At 40.3% G+C, this 21,146-nt stretch overlaps 1 protein-coding gene across 9 annotated transcripts in view; it reads left to right on the top strand.

Moving 5' to 3' along the window:
- Positions 1-21,146, top strand: part of FOCAD (focadhesin) — a 313,853-nt gene that overhangs the window by 194,327 nt on the left and 98,380 nt on the right. For all 9 annotated transcript variants that reach the window (XR_007146086.1, XM_047828975.1, XM_047828979.1 and 6 more), the window contains 3 exons: positions 6,247-6,385; positions 10,330-10,515; positions 19,969-20,090. Coding sequence is in view for 8 of the 9 variants with exons in the window: in XM_047828975.1 (XP_047684931.1) it covers positions 6,247-6,385; positions 10,330-10,515; positions 19,969-20,090 (447 nt within the window). In the remaining variant the exon portion in view is untranslated. The remainder of the gene's footprint in view (positions 1-6,246; positions 6,386-10,329; positions 10,516-19,968; positions 20,091-21,146) is intronic.

Below are 21,146 nucleotides of genomic sequence, written 5' to 3'. Positions count from 1 at the left end.
TTAAAATGGGTTGACTTTTTCCTTGGGACTGAGTTTGTATAGAGGTTAGTTGCCAGTAGGAACAAGGCAAACTTGTGTTTATTGAATTGAATTGGAGGGATTGTTGAAAGCCTCTTGTAAAATCAAATCCTAACTAAGGCAGGATTTCTCACGGTGACGATGCAAAGACAGATGGGCCAGTTTGTCGTGTGGCTATCCCAAATGGGAAGACTTAAGAAAAAGTGTTCTGTGACTCATAAAATTAAAAAAGATGAACTTCAGATTGCACTGGAGGTCTCTTGTTGGGATGAGCACTGGGTGTTGTATGTTAAGTGATGAATCCCCAAAGCCAAGGGCACACTGTATTATATACACTGTATGTTAGCTAACTTGATGGTAAGTTATATTTAAAATAAATAAACACATAAACATGTAAATGCCTAAAGAAAGAAAACAAAAAAGTTTAAAAAAGGAAAAGGTAAAGGTAAAAAAGCTACATGTAAATTTTGTATGCAACTGCCTACCAGTAAATTGGGTACAACATCTGGAAAGATACTTTTTATTATTATTATTATTTTAATAAGCAATTGCTAATTTAGATTACAGCATCATAATTACCTTTGCTTTTAGCTATTATTCATGAAATTTTGAGTAGTAGCTTTGGAATAGTAGCTTTGATTAAATAACTCCCACATATTCCTAGCTGTTTAGTCTCTACCTCTTTAGGTATTGATATATCTTTTCCTACTTTAGCATTATGTTCCGTTTCTGATATTAGAGTGTAGATTCAGTTAAGGGCTATGCTTAGTCAAATATTAGATACTTTCTTATTTATTTAGAGAGTGCACACATGTGCCCATGGCAGGGAGGGGCGGAGGCGAGGGTGGGGTGGGGTGGGGGGAGAGAGGGAGAGTCCCAAGCAGGCTTCACGCTCAGTGCAGAGCCCAACACAGGGCTCAGTCTCATGACCGTGTGATCATGACCTGAGACATTATCAAGAGTCTGACGCTTAACTGACTGAGACACTCAGGCATCTCTATTAGATACTTTTTTAATCTAACTGTTCAATGTCCTCTGCTAGCTGAGGACATGTAAATAGCTCTTTATACCTTCCAATGTAAAGGGTAGCGGTATACTTAGAGTTGGGGTTTCTATATATGCTTGGGTTTTCACCATTAGAGTGTGAAGAACTATAAAGGAAATGTCTAACATTTATCCTTTTTCCGCCGTGCTTCTCAACTTTTTTCTACCCTAACCCCCTTCTGGGATACGACCTACTCCCTGAAGTAACAGTGTTGACTGTAGTGGATATTCTCAACTAGGCTTAAGAGGAGGGGACATAAGTGATTTGAAAGAGTCTGTCTTTGACCCCCAGTTTCTGATATAGACGACCTGCCTCCTCATGGAGCATTATTGCTTCTAAGACTGCACAATGCATTCTTCTTCCTTTCGTTGATTACTGAGTTTCAGTTTGGCTGTTTGAATACCTAAGAACTAAAAGTCCAGAAAGTGGTCAATGTGTTTATATCCCAAACAAACCCCGAAAGGCTAAGGATACAACTGAGTCATGTCCCTACCTCTGTTTTTTAGATGATAGCAGTGATGTGAAACTGAGGCTCTTCTATAAAAACGTATTTTCAATGGTTTGAAGAGTCCCTTCCAGGTAGGGACTTCTGTTTCTTCCTTGTTGACAGAGATTAGTCACTCTGCATGGTGGGCAATTTGACTTACTCAGAAAACTGAAGGTTACCTCTGTACCTTTCCAGTGAAAGTACATCCACATTCTCTCTGTGAAAACTTGGGAAAGACTCTTTTAAATGAGAGTGCTGTAAATTTCAAGTAAAAATCAACAACAAAAAGATACACTGTATCCTTAGCAACCAGGACTACTTTCTTATATAATGTAGCTACTCTTGTAAGTACTGTATTGACTTTCTCTAAATTTACTAAAGAAAGATTTCTTGTTCATTGATACCTCCATTTAAACCGTGAAACTTGTTGAAAGCTCACAGATGGATAGAACAAAAGGCGTTGGGAGAGTGGCAGACATCAGTTTGGGTTGAATGAAACAGTCCACCTAAGGTAGGATTGGAACATGTCTAGGAGCCCTGGAGTTTAACGAGATACCACGTGAGTTAGGGGTTTGAATATCAAATCCATGAACTCCTCTTTTTGTCATTAGGTTGTTATTAGGAAGTTCTGTGGGATTATTGATAGACACTTCATACTTGCATCGGTTTAGCAATTATTTATTGGACATACACTAAGCCCGAGGCCATATTCTAAGCTGGGAATATTGAGTGAATCCATTATGTTTTGTTGGTTTGTAAAAATATCATTGTTGGTCACTTGAAACATGCAAATCTAAAGTTGGTCAAAAAATTTCAGGGGCTTCTTTGAGGCCTTGTTGATTCCAATGTTAAGAAATGGACAGAAATGATTTTTGTTTTTTAGTTTGTATCTCTTTCTTCTGTTGAACTATTTATTCTTCTCTTTGGCCTTCTTTACTGTCCCCCCAACCCAATAAAACAAAGCAAACAAAAATAAACAAAAATATAGAGAATTGTTATTCTGGTAAAACACTCAGTAATGGATAAACATTTAGGCAGAAGACTGACTCTCATCTCTGACTTGGGTCCATTAAAAACTATTTAGCTGTTCAAAAATTAAGTTTTTTTTTTTTTTAATTAGAGAATCTTAAGATAGATTGTGTTCTTGATTTCTGGAGTTAATTTTCGAAGTGAGTAATGGAAGAGAACTCATTATGCATCCTGGGTTGGTATTAATGTGGTGTAACCTGTTTTTGGCTTTGATTTAAGTGAATGTCACTGCGTTCATCAGAAGCTGTTTCTCTTTTTAAATAAATGTATGCGGATACTTGACATGTTCTAAATAAAATCCTGTGTTTATGCACAAACTCTTAGATTTTCATGGGTTATACACAGGAGAGGTGGTTAAAAGGTTATCTGGCTCAGAACCCATAGTGAGGCATTTTGTAGTATAAGCTTCCCAATATTCAATTTGAAGCAGATTCTAAAAGTAATTTATCATTTAATATTTGGCTCTCCATTTAAGTTTCTTCAACAAAGCTTAGCGATAATTGGAAGGGTGTAGTTGTGTGTGCATGTGTGTGTGTTTTAAATATATATGTGGTTTTCCTGGGTGTTTTTAGTAGCTACTGTAATATAATTACCAAAATGTGATAATTTTACAGGTATTCTTTTAGATGACTTCTCTTGACTTTTCTTAGTTGTACGCCCATTCATCGCAATTCAGTAGTTACGCACAAAGCAAGAGAAAAGCCTGGGTCTTGCACAGGGAAGCTGGGACAAATACTTCTTTAAGAGGTGAGCGGAGGAGGATGGAAATGAGATGGAACCAAGGTCCAACAATAAGTGCTAATTTGTTCGGAATTAACTCACCTTTGAAGAAACAAATCATACCGTTGTAAGTAGGCAGAATATATCAGCTCTTCTTAAATTACAGTACGTCTGTAGTTTCTTTGTTAAAATATATACATATGTAAGATACAGACATATGCTCTTTACCACATGGCAGATAAATTAATAGAGGCATCCAGTTATGTGGATGTAAAATTAGACAACATAAGACAGATCGTTATTTTTTTTTATCTCCAACCTAGTAGGTCTGTCTTTCTTTAGCGTGTCTAAGAGATATTGATGGTCTGGGTCCTGTGACTCATTGTACGTGATTTAGGTGGACTGGTCAGAAAGACTGGATAGGCTAAAATGTGTGCAGAAATAATCGTGTCCCTTTTACATTAAGTAATTCTGGAATTGGAAGCATTTGGTTGTTTGCCATAGTTCATACACCAGTCCAAATCCCTCTGAAGGTGGTGACAGCTTCCCGCTTCCGCGTCCTCTTACTCTGTCCTACCTCCCCTCCCCTTCCCCTTTCTTCTCCACGTCCTTCTTCTAGCTTGCCTGCCTTCCTCCTCGCCTTCTTCCTCTTTCTCAACAGCTTTATTGAGCTATAATTCGCATCCCATATAATTCACCCATTTAAAGTGTACAATTCAGTGGGTTTGCTATATTTAAAGAACTGTGCGAGGAATCACAGAGCAACCACAATCTAATTTTAGAACATTTTATTAGTAGTCAGTCCCCATCACTCCTTTCCACTCCCGCAGCCCTGAGCACCCATTAATCTACTTTCTGTCTCTAAATTTGCCTAGCCTGAACCTTTTCTATAATGAAATTACGCAGTAAGTATGTGGTCTTTTGTGACTGGCTTCCCTCACTTAGCATATTTTCAAGGTTCATTCCTCTCCAGCACGTATCTGTACTTCAAACCCTTTTACACCTGAAGAATATTCCATTGTGTAGATACGCCACACGTTGTTTATGCATTTACCCGTTCACGGACCTTTGAGCTGCTTCCATTTTTTGGCCGTTTCGAACAACGCGTTCACATTCGTGTGCAAGTTTTTGTGTGATCGTACGTTTTCATTTCTCTCCTTGTATACTGAGGAGTAGAATTGCCGGGCCATGGGGTAGCTCTTCTTTAACTTTCTGAGAACCTGCCAACTGTTTGTCAAAGGGGCTGCCTGCACCATTTTACATGCCCACCAGCAGAGCAGGAGCGTTCTGATTTCTCTCTCTCCTCACCATCCCTCTGAATTTTCATATTAATTGAAGTGGTCACCTCTGTGTTCCACCTCCCCAAACCTCCCGCCACCTGTGGATATGGTGTGTGTCCGAGCTTCCCGGTGCTTTGATAACTGGGGTGGTAGCTGGTGTTACCCTTGCAGTCTCTAGCTATAAGCATTGCTGTCTGTTTCCCCCAGGGTGCCGTTCAAGTATCATTTTCAGTTTGTACTACGATGTGTAAAAGGGACAGGCAAGGCAGACAGACCCAGAACCAACTCCTTTTTTGGGTCTTTGTAGACGACTAGGACTGGTTAGAATCTCCAAGAGAACTCCTGATGATACTAAACCTGGCAAGCTCAGAGTATGTAGACAGACCAGAGAGAGACACTTGGAAAACCCCACTTGTGAGAGCCAAAAGGGTTGCAAATGCGCCAGGGTTTTCTCCAGTTTGCACTGAAATCAACAAACGCCATTGTGCCCTATGTGGAGCGTACATTATTGTTATCTCTGTAATTATGGCTGGCTTGGTCCTCTGAGAATTGGGTACTCCGTAGTGAATCAGAATTAAATCTCGTCTTGGAAAGTGCTCGTCTAGGCAGGTTGCTTTTATTCCTTCACTAGTGAAGAGAACACTAGTTATGGTTGAAAGGCTTCATTGGAGTTGAGGTTATTATACTTAAGAGAAGCATTTCCTTTCTGTTTTCTTTCATCCCCCTGCAAGAATCCTGACTCAGTGCAGTTCCTAAATGGAACAGTGCTTTGGGGACCTATGAAGAAGGCAGTCTGCAGGAATTGTTAATTATTTCTAAAAATAACTCCGGGAGACAGGCTAATGGTAATGACTGGGTTCTGGCACTTTATGGTTATAGCAACCACTTTTATATATTTTGATTTCCTCCCCTAATGCTTAATTATCTCCATGTGGGCATTATGATGGTGTGTCATTGAAAGTATTAAAAATTTAATTAATTGCTTGACAGTTGTATCTTGTAGAAGCTACAATAACGGTAATCTTTTTCCATTTTTAAATTTTTGGTTCAAACGAACCTAACTAATCACAGAGCAACCACAAAAATCTTCAAATTGCAAATTAGACACGATAAAGTATAGCTACCAATTACAGACTTTAGTGTTTTTATATTCTATAGCAACAAACTGCCGAGTCTAAGAAAAAGTCAACTAAAGCATTCTATCCTTTTCCGATCTCTACTACATATTCTACTGGAAGATTTTAAGCTTTGCCACAGAGATATGGCCAGAATCACAAATTAAAAAAAAAAAAAGTATTCCGACAAGGCAAATATTTAATTACAAACCATAGAAGTTCAATATATTGAATGTGTCAGTTGTTTGCATTTTACTGTCAGAGGGTGTAAAATTTTATTAGTGCTCTATAATAATCATTGCTTATGCTGGCTTATGGTAATTTTCTTAGTATATTACCACTGGTTCTTTACATGGGTCTGGGATTGTCTCTCATAAGATAGAATTTACCGTTTAGTTAATCTGAAAATGAACAGGTATTTTAAAATTAATTTTTAATGGTCTTTTGACATTACAGAGCGACGAGTCTAACTCAGTCTTTAAGTCTTCGCATAAAAAGGAAAAAGAAAAGATTTTATGTGACGTTATGCTATTGCCTTCTCTGTCGTTTCAGATAAGACCGGAAATCCCTATTCCTGATGAGCTAGAAGAAGATGAAGATGATGAGGGTGATGAAAAGGATCTGGATCTTTCCATCCCTGGCTCTTGCTATCTCAAACTATTGTCACTTACTGCTCCTTTGGTTTTTCCAGGTGACTCCTATTCATTGGCAGGGAAGCCAGCATTTGTCAGTGTTTCTACCTGTCCGATGGTGTTCTTTTCTGATGTGTATATATTTATAGTTTACTTTAATTGTAGCTTCCTTTCTGTCTGAAAGGCAAAAGGTGTCTCTTTTATAGGGACGGCTTGAGGTGGTGATGGTGTTCCGAACACACGGAAAAACATTAAGAGTCGAATAAAATTGCACTGGAAAACCAGTTGAAACCACCATTTTCAGTGAGAAATTAAAATCCATTTCAAAAGCCATATTCAACGAGACAAATTTGCGGTGGGACTTTAAGTCACTGGCTCAAATAACGGTTCTTTATTCTATAAGCTAAATGAAAAGATCGTTAGAATCTACAGAGATTTCCTGGGTACTTTCGTTACGAATTTATTCTTTCTTTAGAATTATTCCGAAGATGGTATCAATATTCGAAAGCTGTAAATTAATGGATTAAATTGTATGATCATTCAGTTTTGATAAAAAGCTTATAGGACCGTGACATTTAAAAAAATTATTCTAATTATATCTAATTCAGTATTAGCCAACATTTTTCCGAGCAGGCACCGATTACCTTGTTCTGTCCCAATTCTACCTTGAATGTACGTGGATGTGAAAAGGTCAGCTTCTGAAAATTAAGATCAGCCCACACAAGAAATGTCATCTTGTCAATCATAATCGCCATATCTTATAATTGGGGATTTTTTCTCCCCCTTGGCTTTACCCCCATGGAGATTTGCTGAGGAATTCAGGCACATGCATACTATTTATTTCTAGACAATTCTGTCCCAAATCCCTGCCTCCTTTCATGAGAGAAAACTGAAATGGAACAATTTAGACAAAGAGTTCACATTTCCTTTTCTCTCGATGTCCAGAAAAGAGCCTTAAGGACTCGTTCCTGTTCCCCATTTCTGTTCTTCCCCGTTTCCCAGCTCACGGCCCTGGAGAGTCTAGGATCCCTTTGCGGTTTTAATAGTGAGTCCCGGGAAGGAAAAAAGCCTTCCGTTATCCAAAGTTCCTCCTGCGTCCCCAAATTGCCGTAGAGGTAGAAGTCCTAGTCCTTTTGGGCTTTTTAAATGATGTTATCCAGTCCCCCCCAGGCGTGTGGCCGAGAAAGGAGATGGTGTGGCCATGGTGTGCTGTTGCTTCTGTCCTCTCAGGATGTGGTGGTCATTAACTGGCTCTTCTACATTGTTCGTACTTGATCGTTACGAGTGCCTTTCCCTGAGAAAGAAGGGGAGGATTTGAGTTCAGCAAGTATGTCTGTTGGAGAAAATTCAGTAGCGTCACGTGGGGGTGCTCTGGAAACTGCCGGGGTCTGGCAAACCGTGTCGCCGTGGGGCCAAGTTCTTTATTTTTCTGGGCCTCCCTTTCCCTGCAGTTACTGGAGAACTCAAAAAAGAACCAGGAGAAAGCACCAGCCTTAGGAACATACGCCCTAAAAGGCACAGGGTGGGTAATACACACGAGGTCTCTAGTTACAGCAGCCAGAAAACCAAATTGCACTGAGCATGAGTGAACCCTGGTCCTTTTCTTCCCTGATGTCTTTTCAAGTAAACACAAAAGCAGCTGCAGAGGAATCCAGTAGTTTGCCGCCTTTTAAATAGGGATGTTACTGGTATTTTATTTTGTTTTTTATTTTGAAATGAACTTAAATGACTTAAAAGAAGTTGCAGGTACACTGTAACGTACCCAGCGGGATAACCTCTCACATACTCTGGTTCATTATTAAAACCAGGAAATTCACATTGGTACAAAGCAATTATTTAAGCCATAGACCTGTTAGGGGCTCCTGGGGGGCTCAGTCGGTTCAGCGTCCAACTCTTGATTTCGGCTCGGGTCATGATCCCAGGACTATGGGATCGAGCCCCGTGTCGGGCTCTGCACTGAGCCTGCAGCCTGCTGAAGATTCTCTCTCTCTCTCTCTCTCTCTCTCTCTCTCTCTCTTTCCCTCCCTCTCCCTCCCTCTTTTCCCCCTCCCCTGCTCACGCTCTCTCTCTTTAAAAAATAAAACAAAAAAAGACTATAGACTTAGGATTTCACTAGTTCCCCCCCATATAGTATATACACTTTTCAGTTAAAGAAATTTTTTTTTACACACAGCATAATGACTTTGATGTTTACCCAAATACTTGCCTATGTCGATTTCTTTCAATTGCTGAGTAGTGCTCCATTGTAGGATGTTCCACAGTTTGTCCCCTCACCTATTAAAGGACACTGGGGGGTGTTTTAAAAATTTATATTTAACACCCCGTGTTCTACAGAATTTTCAGCTCTTTTAAATTCTCACCTGATCATCTGGAGGGACAGGGCAAGGCTCAGAAGCAGTAGAAAAGAAATCGTAGTTCCTAGCTTCCTGGCCAGGGAAGATGGTGCTCTATACATTGGTCATACTCATGGTGTCCTACCCTCATTTAAACTCATTGTGGGGGCTTGAGTTAATTTGAGAGTCCTTAGTTCTCTGAAGAGCTTGACAAGGAGACAGAGTTTGGTTCCCGAGTTAGTCTGCGCGCAGATGTGTACTTACCTCCTGACACGGATGAGCTTTTGCCAAAATAGATTCCCTTCTGAGAAAGCGTGAAATTACCTTCTCCCGCCATAGCTCCTCTGTCCTCATAAACATGATCTTTAGCTACATTCTGAGTCGTCTGTACTCACCCCCCAGGGTGAAGCAGTCCCACCTGTGCACGCCTATGCAGGAATTGGGGTATGTGGCCTGTGACTGGACGTCGTGCGTCTCTTTCATGTAGATGATGTATTAGCCAGGGGCTTGGCAGAAGAGGCACATTCAGTTGGAGTCCTTGAGGGTTTCATACAGGCACCATTTACAGCTGTGTGGTCGGGTTTGAAGGAAATTCACAAGCAATGGTGCGTTATCCCCGAGTGGTTAATGTCCCCCAGCCTGAAGAGGTAAGGAAGGGGACGTAGCAGTCTGGAGAATCGGGGAGAGCGTCTGTGTCGTGGATAGCACTGCCTCAGGGGAGCCAGGGGCTGCAGAAGAGGGATGCAGGCCACTTGTAACAGTCCTGCAGGAGGGTGTCTGGGGACACATGCCCTGACCTCACTCTGCTTCCAACCTCTGATCTTCAGTGAGTGTCTCCCTTTGGAGAAAGCCAACTAAAAGCCGGAGGGAGGACAAGGGAGCCCTGCGGATGTAGTCGATAAAGGTTGTCTCCCAACGCACAGAGCAAGGTTGAGAGGGCAGAGGGCCGGTCTGGAGGGGTAAATGGAAAACATCCCACACAGACGTTCTCTGGGCTTTCAGTGGAGAAGCGTGGTCACCTCTAGGAAGGTTCTATGTAGGAGTAACGGAACTGGGCGCATAATAGATGCTCCAGTGAGCACCTTCAATTTAATCCCAGTCATTTAAAGAGGACTTTGAGATCTATTAAGAATGAAATTCCTGTTTAGTTAGGTGGACCCTTCTTATTTGTTCCTACGAGAGGCACAGGCAGCGGTTTTCCATTTTGTTTTCCATGCCTACCATTTGTTTAGCTTAGATGTGTTCGTTGTTTTTGTTTCTGCATTGGGCAACCTCTAGTGGCCCTTAGGGAAATAACACTTGAGTACAAACCTGTTTTGTAGGCAAGCAGCGGTGAAAATGGAGAGAAATGGATGATGGAGCCAGGATATATTTCTGCAGGTAGATGTGCAAGGGCTTGCTCGTGGACTTACGTATACCAAGTGTGAGAAAGAGAGGAATTGAGAATGATGAAGGTTTTAAGCTTGAGTAACTGGGTGCCATGTTGTAATTTGGGAAGACTAGGCAAAGGATGGGAATCAAGAGTTCCCTTTCACTGTGTGAAGTTTGGTCTGAAATACGGCTGTGTGTGTGGGTGTGCAAGTATGCATGAAAATAAGTATATATGAGTTAAGAGTGAATGATGCTCTCCTAACATACTATGTTTACTTTTGATCTTTCACCTCTTTCAGCCTTGGAGGAATTTTTTACATCTCTTGTGAAGCAAGAAATGGTGAATATGCCCCGTGGAGTATATCACTCTGCATTAAAAGGAGGTGTTCGCTCAGACCAAGGAAAGACCGTAGCAGGAATCCCCAATTTTATATTGAAAATGTATGAAACAAACAAGCAACCGGGTTTGAAACCTGGCCTTGCAGGTGAGTGCACTACATGATATCAAGGTAGAGGGTTTGGTTTTAATTAGGAAGCGTTCTTAATTGTATTTTAATCAATTAATTAATTCTTAATTTAGTTTTTAAAATTTAAATCCAAGTTAGTTAACATAAAGTGTTATGACAGGTTCAGGAGTAGAATCTAGTGATTCACCACTTACATATAACACCCAGTGCTCATCCCGACAAGTGTCCCCTTTAGTGCCCATCACCCATTTAGCCCATCCCCCCACCCAGCACCGCTCCAGCAACCCTCCGTTTGTTCCCTGTATTTAAGAGTCACTTATGGTTTGCCTCCCTCTCTGTATTTTTCTTATTTTTTCTTCCCTTCCCTGTGTTCATCTGTTTTGTTTCTTAAATACCACATATGAGTGAAATCATAAGGTATTTGTCTCTCTGGCTGACTTATTTTGCTTAGTATAATACAGTCTAGTTCCATCCACTTTTGTTGCAAATGACAAGGTCTCATTCTTTTGATTGCCACGTCATATCCCATTGTATATACACACCACACCTTCTTTATCCATTCATCAGTCAATGGGCTTTTAGGCTCTTTCCATGATTTGGCCATTGTTGATAATGCTGCTGTAAACATTGGGGTGCCTGTGCCCCTTTGAATCAGCACTTTTGTATCCTTTGTATAAATACTCAGCAGTGCAATTGCTGGGTCATAGAGTAGTTCTATTTCTAATTTTTCGGGGAATCTCCATACTATTGTTATTATTGTTTGTATTTCTGTGGTGTTGGTTGTGATCTCTCCTCTTTCATTTATGATCTAATTTATTTGGGTCCTCTCCTTTTTCTTGTTGATAAATCTGGCTAGGGGTTTATCAATTTTATTGATTCTTTCTAAGAACCAGCTTCTAGTTTTGTTGATCTGTTCTACTGTTTTTTGATTTCAACATCATTGATTTCTGCTCTAATCTTTATTATTTCTCTTCCTCTGCTGGTTTTAGGCTTTATTTACTGTTCTTTTTCCAGCTCCTTTAGGTGTAAGATTAGGTTGTGTATTGGAGACCTTTCTTTCTTCTTTAGGATTGCTATATACTTCCCTCTTACGACTGCCTTTGCTGTACCCTAAAGGTTTGAGTGTCGTGTTTTCATTTTCATTGGCTTCTATGTACTTTTTAATTTCCTCTTTCACTTCTTGGTTAACCCATTCATTCTTTAGTAGGATGTTCTTTAGTCTTCAAGTATTTGTGGACTTTTCCATTTTTTTCTTGTGGTTGATTTCAGGTGTCCTAGCGTTTTGATCTGAAAATATGCATGGTATGATATTGATCTCTTTGTACTTATTGAGGGGCTGATTTGTGACCCAGTATGTGATCTACTCTGGAGAATGTTCCCATGGGCGCTTGAGAAGAATGTGTATTCTGCTGCTTTAGGATGAAATGTTCCGAATATGTTTGTTAAGTCCATTGGATCCAATGTGTCATTCAAAGCCATTGTTTCCTTGTTGATTTTCTGCTTAGAGATCATTGCTGTAAGTGGGGTGTGAAAGTCCCCTACTAGTATGGTATTATTATCAATGAGTTTTTTTTTTATGTTTGTGACTAATTGATTTATATATTTGGGTGGTGTCAAGTTGGGGGCATAAATATTTACCATAATTAAATCTTCCTGTTGGATAGACCCAAGGTATAGGTTTTTAATATCATGATTTAACTTCCACTTTCTTTTTTTTTTTTTTCAACGTTTATTTATTTTTGGGACAGAGAGAGACAGAGCATGAATGGGGGAGGGGCAGAGAGAGAGGGAAACAGGCTCCAGGCTCCAAGCCATCAGCCCAGAGCCTGACGCGGGGCTCGAACTCACGGACCGCGAGATCGTGACCTGGCTGAAGTTGGACGCTTAACCGACTGCGCCACCCAGGCGCCCCTAACTTCCACTTTCAAGAAGGATGTGATGGGTCATAGCAGAGTGCTGCTGCTGCTAACATTTAGACACAACTGGATAAAATGGCAAAGATAAACCACATTGTAAAGGCACTGGAGAATTATTGAGGCAGAGATAAGTAGATTAAAATCACAGAACGGAGAGAAAGAACATTTTAGAACTGTGCCCCCCACTGCCCCGTGGAAGATAGACAGTGATTTCGGTTGTGGGCTAGGACTGGGGCTTGGCCTAGGAAGAGGTCTGTTGGAGTACAGAGAAACTAGTGGAGGTTTTAGTGGTGGCATGGGTCTAGAGTGATGTGATGGTTAATTATCTATGTCAACTTGACTGGGCTAAGTGATATCCAGATAGCTGGTAAAACATTATTCCTGGATGTCTGTGAGTGTCGTTCTAGAAGAGGGTAACATTTGAATTTTTTTTTTTTTTAATGTTTACTCATTTTTGAGACAGAGCATGAACAGGCGAGGGTCAGAGAAAGAGGGAGACACAGAATCTGAAACAGGCTCCAGGCTCTGAGCTGTCAGCACAGAGCCCAACGCGGGGCTCGAACCCACGGACCGCGAGATCGTGACCTGAGCCAAAGTCAGATGCTTAACCGACTGAGCCACCCAGGTGCCCCTAGAAGAGGCTAACATTTGAATCAGTAGACTGAATAAAGAAGTTTACCCTCCCCAGTGTGGGTGGGCAACATCCCAATTCATTGATGGCCTGAAGAGAACAGAAGACTAGTAAAGGGGTGAACTTGCTCTTTCCTTAGCTAGAACATCCATCTCTGAATTACACTACCCTCTTTCCTGGGTCTCTCCAGCTTGCAGACAACAAGAGTATGGGACTTCTTAGCCCCCATAATCTTGTGACCCAATTCTTATATAATTCTTATATAATATTATATTGATTGAGATTCTGTTTCTGGTTTTGGTTCTCCGAAGACTCTGGCTCATAAGCTGATAAGCTGAATAAGCCATCTAATAAACTATCTGGCTGAATTTCGAGTTTGCGCTGAAAGTTAAGGCTGGCGCTTCTAAGAGGCAAAATGCAATCTCCAGCCTTACGTAAACAAAGAAGAGCAGGGAGAACGGGACAGAAAACAAAGCACACAAGCAGTGAATTGATAATGATGATCTACAGCTCTTTTCACCTGGGTGCACTTAACTTGTTTTGCCTCAGCTGGAGGCTGAAATTCAGGCTTGACCTTGACAAGAGGCTGGTGCAGGAGGCAGAGAAACCAACAGAGATCTTGTCATTCACGCGGTGCCTGAGTGGCAAAACTGGAGACTTGCAGGCCTTTGGCACATAGTCTTTTTCTCCGTCACGATATTTGTCAAATTTTGAAGCTTGATGGGATGGGAATGAAAGAGGTGAGCCAAAAACCTGTGACACATCTGAATCTCTCATAAGCTTTCCGTATTGAGGAGACTGAGTAGGCTGTCAGATGAAAGTCTTGGGGGAGGTGCTCCCTAGGAACAGGGACTCTCAGGTAGACCGAGAGTTACCAAAGCTATAATCAAGCCTAATCCTGTTCAATCTCTGATGCAATTTCACGATCAGTCCTTCACTGTATCTGTCTGACAGGGGAGGACAACTCCTCTCTGATTAAAAAATATCATTTAGATTTTCCTGTGGTTCCTTTGTATACTGTCCAGTATATGACGAAAAAGTCCTGGACGCATGAAAACGGAAGAAACTTTGAAATGAAGGGGACAGTTCATGGAGATAAAGAGGTCACTCCGTTAAGAAAATCTCACAGTTCTAATCGGGGTGCACAAAATGACGTAATTTCAAAATATATGAAAGAAATTAGCAAAACTACAAGTTCAAATAGGCACACCTACCAGAAGGGAAGTGGGTGGGGGAATGGGTTATATGGGTGATGGGAATTAAGGAGGGCACTTGTTGTGATGAACACCGGGTGTTGCATCCAAGTGTTGAATCACCACATCGTACACCTGCAAGTAATATTACACTGTATGTTAGCTAACTGGAATTTAAATTTTAAAAGAGGACAAACCTACAATAGAAGTAGGACACTTAGCTTGATGAAAGAGCAGACAAAAAAAAAATCAGTAAACTTACAAAATATCTGAATAAGACTATGAACAAACTTTACTTAATTGACATGAAAAGCATTGTAACTTACAGTGATAGAATTCTTATGTTGCTTAACAGTACTTGGGAAACTTACCAAAGTGACCATATGACAGACATAAACTTCAAGAAATTTCAAAACATTGAAGTTATTTAGAGCCTGTCTTCTGATGTTGGTGGAATTGAGCTAAAAATAAATAAAAAGATAGCTAGAATGTCTCCAGCAGCCTCAAAATTGAACAATATACTTATAAATAATCCGTGGCTCAAAGAGAAAACAAAAATGGAAATCAGAAAATATTTTTAACTGAATCATAATGAAAATAAGCCACGTGGCTTATTGACCTGTGGGATGAGCCACATGACCCGTGGGATGTAGCTAAAGCAGCATGACATGGAAATTTGTTTCTTTAGTGCATATGTTAAAAAAATAAGACAGGAAGACAATCATGATTTAAGCTTCCATTTCAAGAATAACCTAAATTAAGCTTAAGGAAAGGAATAATAAAGATAAGAATAAAAACAATAGAAAACAGATAATGGAAATCACCGCCAAAAATTGAATCTTTGAAAACTTCAATAAAATTGATAAAGCCATTGTAAGTCTACACAAGAAAATAGAGAAATATGGGTTACCTCTAATCAGGAACAACAAAGGAGACGCCTCTTCAGACCCAACAGCGTTCAAAAAGATTGTCAAAGAATATTATAAAGAACTTTTAGCCAATGGGTTTCACAGTTGGGACGGGATGTAGAAATTCATCAAAATATAAAATTTTGTAAAACAGAAGGAGAAATAGACTATCTGAATCGTTCGATACGTATTAAAGAAATTAAATCCGTAAAAACTTTCCTACGAAGAAAACTCTAAGTGCAGATGGCTTCCTTGGTTAATTCTTACACAAAAATCAAGGAGGAAGTAATAATCATCTTTCATAAATTCTAACAGAATGGAAAAAGGGAACACTGTTGATGCAGTCAGCATAATCTTAATACCAGGTGCCAGAAGGGAATATTATAAACCTGTAAACCAACCTCTCCCATCGAGCATAGTTGCAAAAATACCCCAAAATATGTTAGAAAACTGTATTCAATACTTAGAGGGTAATATATAACAATTAAGTGGGATTAATTCAATGTTTGAAAATCAGTATAATCCAGTACATTAATAGAAAAAGGCAGAACAATCCTCAGATGATCTCAATAGATGTAGAAAACACCTTTGAAAAGCTTTATTCCCATTCATGATACAAAAAAGACTCTCGTTAAACTATGAATGGAAGGGAACATTTTTAAAAATCTTTATGTATTTTGAGAGAGAGAGAAAGCAAAAGGGGGGGAGGAGCAGAGAGAGACGGAGACAGAGAATCCCAAGTAGGTTCCACGCTGTCAGTGCAGAGCTCGAGACAGGGCTCGAACTCACCAAGTGTGAGACTAAACCCCAGAGACACTTAACCAACTGAGGCACCCAGGCGCCTCTGGAAGGGAAATTTTTAAACTTCTAATAAAGAACAGCTACAATGTTGTTTTTGTACTTAATACTGAAAGATTGAAACTTGTACTCCTTGAGATTGGGAAAAAGATAGGGATGTTTGTTATAAGCACTATTATTTAGGGACGCCTGGTGGCTCAGTTGGTTCAGCTTCCAACCTTGGCTCAGGTCATGATCTCGCAGTCCTGTGAGTTTGAGCCCCATGTCAGGCTCTGTGCTGACAGCTCGGAGCCTGGAGCCTGCTTCGGATTCTGTGTCTCCCTCTCTCTCTGCCCCTTCCCCACTCATGTGCTCTCTCTCTCTCGCTCAAAAATAAAGATTAAAAAATTTTTTAAATAAGCACTATTACTTAGTATTTTTTTTTATTTTTAAATGTTTATTTACTTTTGAGAGAGACAGACGGAGTGTGAGCAGGCAAGAGGCAGAGAGAGGGAGACACAAAATCCACAGCAGGCTTCAGGCTCTGAGCTGTCAACACAGACCCCAATGCGGGGCTCGAACCCAAGAACCGTGAGATCATGACCTGAGTCAAAGTTGGACACTTAATCGACTGAGCCACCCAGGCGCCCCTATTATTTAGTATTTTAATAAAGACTGTAGCTAATGTAATAAGCCAAGAAAAAGAAATAAAAGTCATACGCATTAGAAAGGAAGAAATAATACAGTAATTATTTGCAGATGACAAATTAGACATTAAAATAGTCATTAGTGGGTGCCTGGCTGACTCAGTAGAGCATGTAACTCTTGATATCATGGTTGTGAGTTTAAGTCCCATGGGGGGCATAAAGCTTAGTTTAAAAAAAATAAAAATAGGCATTTGTGATTAATTAGTCATTATTTGCAGATGACTGTGTAGTACATAGAAAATCCAAAATAATCTACCGACTAATTGGGATTAATAAATGTGGGGCCTGGGTGGCTCAGTCGGTTGAGTGTCTGACCCTTGGTTTCAGCTCAGGTCTGTAGTTCATGAGCTCAAACCTCGTGTCAGGCTCTGTGCTGACAGTGTGGAGCCTGCTTCAGATTCTCTCTTCTCTCCCTCTCCCTCTCGCTCTCGCTCTGGCTCTGGCTCTCGCTCTCCCTCTCCCTCTTGCTCTCCCTCTCTTTCTCTCTCACCCCCCCGCCCTTCTGCCCTTCCCCTGCTTATGCTCTTTCTTTCTCAGAATAAATTAAATAAAAACTTGAAAAAAAGAGGATTAATAAATGAATTCAGCAGGGTTACTGCATTACATACAAAGGTCAACATACAAATCAATTATATATTTTCATATACCATAACAAAATTTTAAAACTGTACCATTTATAATAGCACTTAAAAATATTAATTACCTAGGATAAATTTAGCAGAGTGTGTAAAACCTTTGCACTGGAAGCTACGAAATATGGAGAAAACTTAAAGAAATCCTTGTAAATGAAGTGATACACAATGTTTATGGACTAGAAGACACCAAGTTGTAAAAATGTCAGTTCTCTTCAAATTAATAGATTCAATCCAGTCCCAAGCAATATCCCAGTTAAGATCTTGGAAATTGACAAGCTGATTCTAAAATTTGTGTGGAAATGCAGAAGACCAAAAATAGCCAAAGTAATCTTGAAGAATAGCAAGAAAGTAGGAGGATATATAATACCAGATATCAAGGCCTCTTATAAAGCCACAATAGTTGAGAGAGTGGGGTGCGTGGTGGCTCAGTCAGTAGAGTATCTGACTTTGGCTCAGGTTGTGATCTCACAGTCCGTGAGTTTGAGCCCCGTGTTGGGCTCCGTGCTGACAGCTCAGAGCCTGGAGCCTGCTTCGGATTCTGTGTCTCCCCATCTCTATCTGCCTCTCCCCTACTCACACTCGGTCTCTCTCTTTCTCAAAAATATGTAAACATTAAAACAAAATTTTCTAAGTAAAATTAAAAAAAAATTGAGAGTGCAGCATTGTTGCAAGGATAGACAGATTTACGAATGAAGAATATAGAGCATCCAGAAACAAACCCACCTGTCAAGGTCACCAGATTTATTCCAAAGGGGCACCGCAATGCTATGAAGAAAAGGGATGATCTTTTCAACAAATGGTCCTATAATTAAAGTCTCAAGTTATAAAAATAGTAATGAATTTTATTAAAATCAAGATCATGTGTTAACCAAAATCTACCTTTAAGAGTGTGAAAAAGCCGGCCGCGGAATGCAAAGAAGGTATTTACGATACATATTTGTGATGAAGGACTCAATTTAGATGATGTCGAGAATCTTTTGCAAATCAACAAGAAAGTCACTCAATAAATGGGGGGAAGAATGGGAGAAAGACTTGAACACATCTTCCAAAAGAAGAAATTCAGATGTCCAGTGAACATACGAGTAGATAGTTAACTTCCTTATCAGGGAAATCCAAATGCATACCACAATAAGATACCATTAGCAGGATGGCTAAGGTGAAAAGAGATGGAAAATGAAAAGTATCGGTTAATATGTGGAGCACCCAGAACTGCTGCTGGGAATGTAAGTTAGTGCAACCACTTTGGAAAACTGGTTCTGAACCAGTTCAGATCCTATTTTACCTAGTTATTTCAGTCTCAGGGATAAACCGAGATGAAATCACCGAAGACATGCTCTAAGGTCCACAGGAGCATTCTTTGAGTAGCCCTCAACCTGGAAGCTATCTCCTTGCCTACTGACAGTAAAATGGATAAATCAGTTGCGTTACATTCACATGAGGGAATATTACTCAGCAACAAGAATGAGCGTTCTGCAACTGCCACTATTGTGGCTGATTCTCGCAGTGATTATTTGAGTGAAGGAAGCCAGATATAAAAGCATATATACAGTCTAATTCCATTTATATAAAGTACCAAAGTAGGCAAAATGGTCATTAGAAGGTTGTAACCGTTGGGGTGGGGGTGGATGTGACCAGCAGGAGAAAGGCTTCTGGGATTTAAAAAAAAATTTTTTTTAACGTTTATTTATTTTTGAGACAGAGACACAACATGTGTGGGGGGAGGGTCAGAGAGAGAGGGAGACACAGAATCTGAAGCAGGCTCCAGGTTCTGAGCTGTCAGCACAGAGCCCGACGTAGGGCTCGAACTCACGGACTGCGAGATCACGACCTGAGCCGAAGTCGGACGCTTAACCGACTGAACCACCCAGGCGCCCCAAGGCTTCTGGGATTTTGATAATGTTTTGTTTCTTCATCTGAATGCTGATCATATGTTGTTCGTGGGAGTTCATTGAGCTGTATGCTCAATGTGCACTTTTCCTGGGTTGTATATTATCCTTCAATAAGAGAGGTTTAAAAATGCGATGATCTTTGTGTTTTAAATTATCTTAGTTCTTGAGTGTGTCTTCTCATTGGCTCAGAGTTACCCTCAGAGAGCTTCCAAGACTACTCTCACTCATAGTCTAGCATTTGGCTGCCTGTCTTTGCTTTTCAGTTGAGACTGGGGGCCAGCCAGAACTGGGAGTTCAATTCAGGAACTTAGTTAACCCAAGTGGGGAGGACAGGAAGGGTTAGAGGAGGAGGAAGGAGGGAGAAGGGGAGGGTGAACACACGGTGAGTGTAGGGATGAAAGAAAACTTGTCCACTTGTGGGTGTAGACGAAAGGGACCCCTGTTATCAGGAGGTCCCAAGGATTGGTATTGGTGCAAGCATTTCTCTTTCATTGGAATTTATTCTTAAAAACTTAAACTTCGTGAATTGTTACTTCTAGAGATTAAAATAAGGTGCGAATTGTAAATTTCTTCACTTATTTACAAACGAATAAGGCTTGTAAATAAGTGATAGTTTGAATATAGTAACAGCTGACGTCTTGTATCTCTTCTGTTTTTTCTTTCCTTAGACACCAATAGTCAAAAATCATAATTTGCTTAGTAAATTCTTTTCGTTTCTAAACACCTCTATCGAGGTTGAGTGAATACGGATTATTGAGAATATGATTAATGAATTTTTCCCATAAGAAGTGTTTTTATAAGTTTTTTTTTTTCAGGTGGTATGTTATTTTGTTATGATATTTCAACGTACCAGAGTAAAGAAGGCAAACCATTGAATCGACTGATGGCCAGTAGAGGGCGAAGTTTCAAGCAGACCTCGCTTGCTCTTGTGCATGAGGTAGGTGCCTTGCCTTACCTGTAATTTAATGTGTGTTTGGAAATAATTTTTGTCTTTATCATGATTAATGTAAGTTGCTTTTAAAGGCAACCGACTGGGTGGCTCAGTCGGTTAAGCGTCCGACTTAGGCTCAGGTCATGATCTCACAGCTTGTGGGTTCTATCCCCACATGGGGCTCTGTGCTGACAGCTCGGAGCCTGGAGCCTGCTTTGGATTCCCTCTCTCTCTCTGCTCCTCCTCCATTCATGCTCTCTCTCTCTCTCTCTCTCCCTCAAAAATAAATAATAAAACATTAAAAAAATTTTTAAGGCAATCACAATAGTTGACCCGATTCACTACTAAAATATTTGGATGTGTTTCTGAAAGAAACTAGCACGCTTCTCCCATTGCCCAGCCTTGTTATTAGGGAGTGGTCCGTACAAATTTGGTTTATTTCATTGTTGTTAAACTCTTATTGTTCAGAATAAGTGCTATAATGAGTTTATTATTTAAAGAAATAATCTTGCCTATTTCTTAATTTGAATCCTTTGCAAGTATGTAGGGCACCAGTGTTTATGTATGGTGTGAATTTTGGGAGTGAACAGTAAATAAAAGTGTTTAAGGGGGGAGAAAAACCCTTTGGTTTTAGTGTTTATTCTATTGTTTTTAGGCTACCCTTTTATTTTTTAATTAAATTTAATTTTAAAGTTTATTTATTTCAAGAGAGAGGGAAAGAGTGTGAGCCAGAGAGGGGCAGAGAGACAGAGAGAGAGAGCATCCCAAGCAGGCCTCATGCTGTCAGCACGGAACCTGATGCAGGGCTCAGTCTCACAAACCGTGAGATCGTGGCCTGAGCTGAAATCAAGAGTTGGACGTTTAACAGATCGAGCCAACCAGGCGCCCCTAGGCTACCCTTTTAAAATAAAGTTGTGTGATGCCATGAGATGATTTATATAAAGTCTGATCATTGCAGATCATAACAACACCAGAGGGAAGAGGGAGGCTAGAGAGCACATGGGCAGTGTGTACTTTGGTGTTATCTTTGCACGTTTTATGACAGTTACTTGTTCGGGTGTG

The sequence above is a fragment of the Prionailurus viverrinus genome, chromosome D4 (assembly GCF_022837055.1).
Source record: "Prionailurus viverrinus isolate Anna chromosome D4, UM_Priviv_1.0, whole genome shotgun sequence".
Classification (NCBI taxonomy): domain Eukaryota; kingdom Metazoa; phylum Chordata; class Mammalia; order Carnivora; family Felidae; genus Prionailurus; species Prionailurus viverrinus.
Note: the sequence above shows the minus strand (reverse complement) of the source record. Positions and strands in the feature narration are given on the sequence as shown.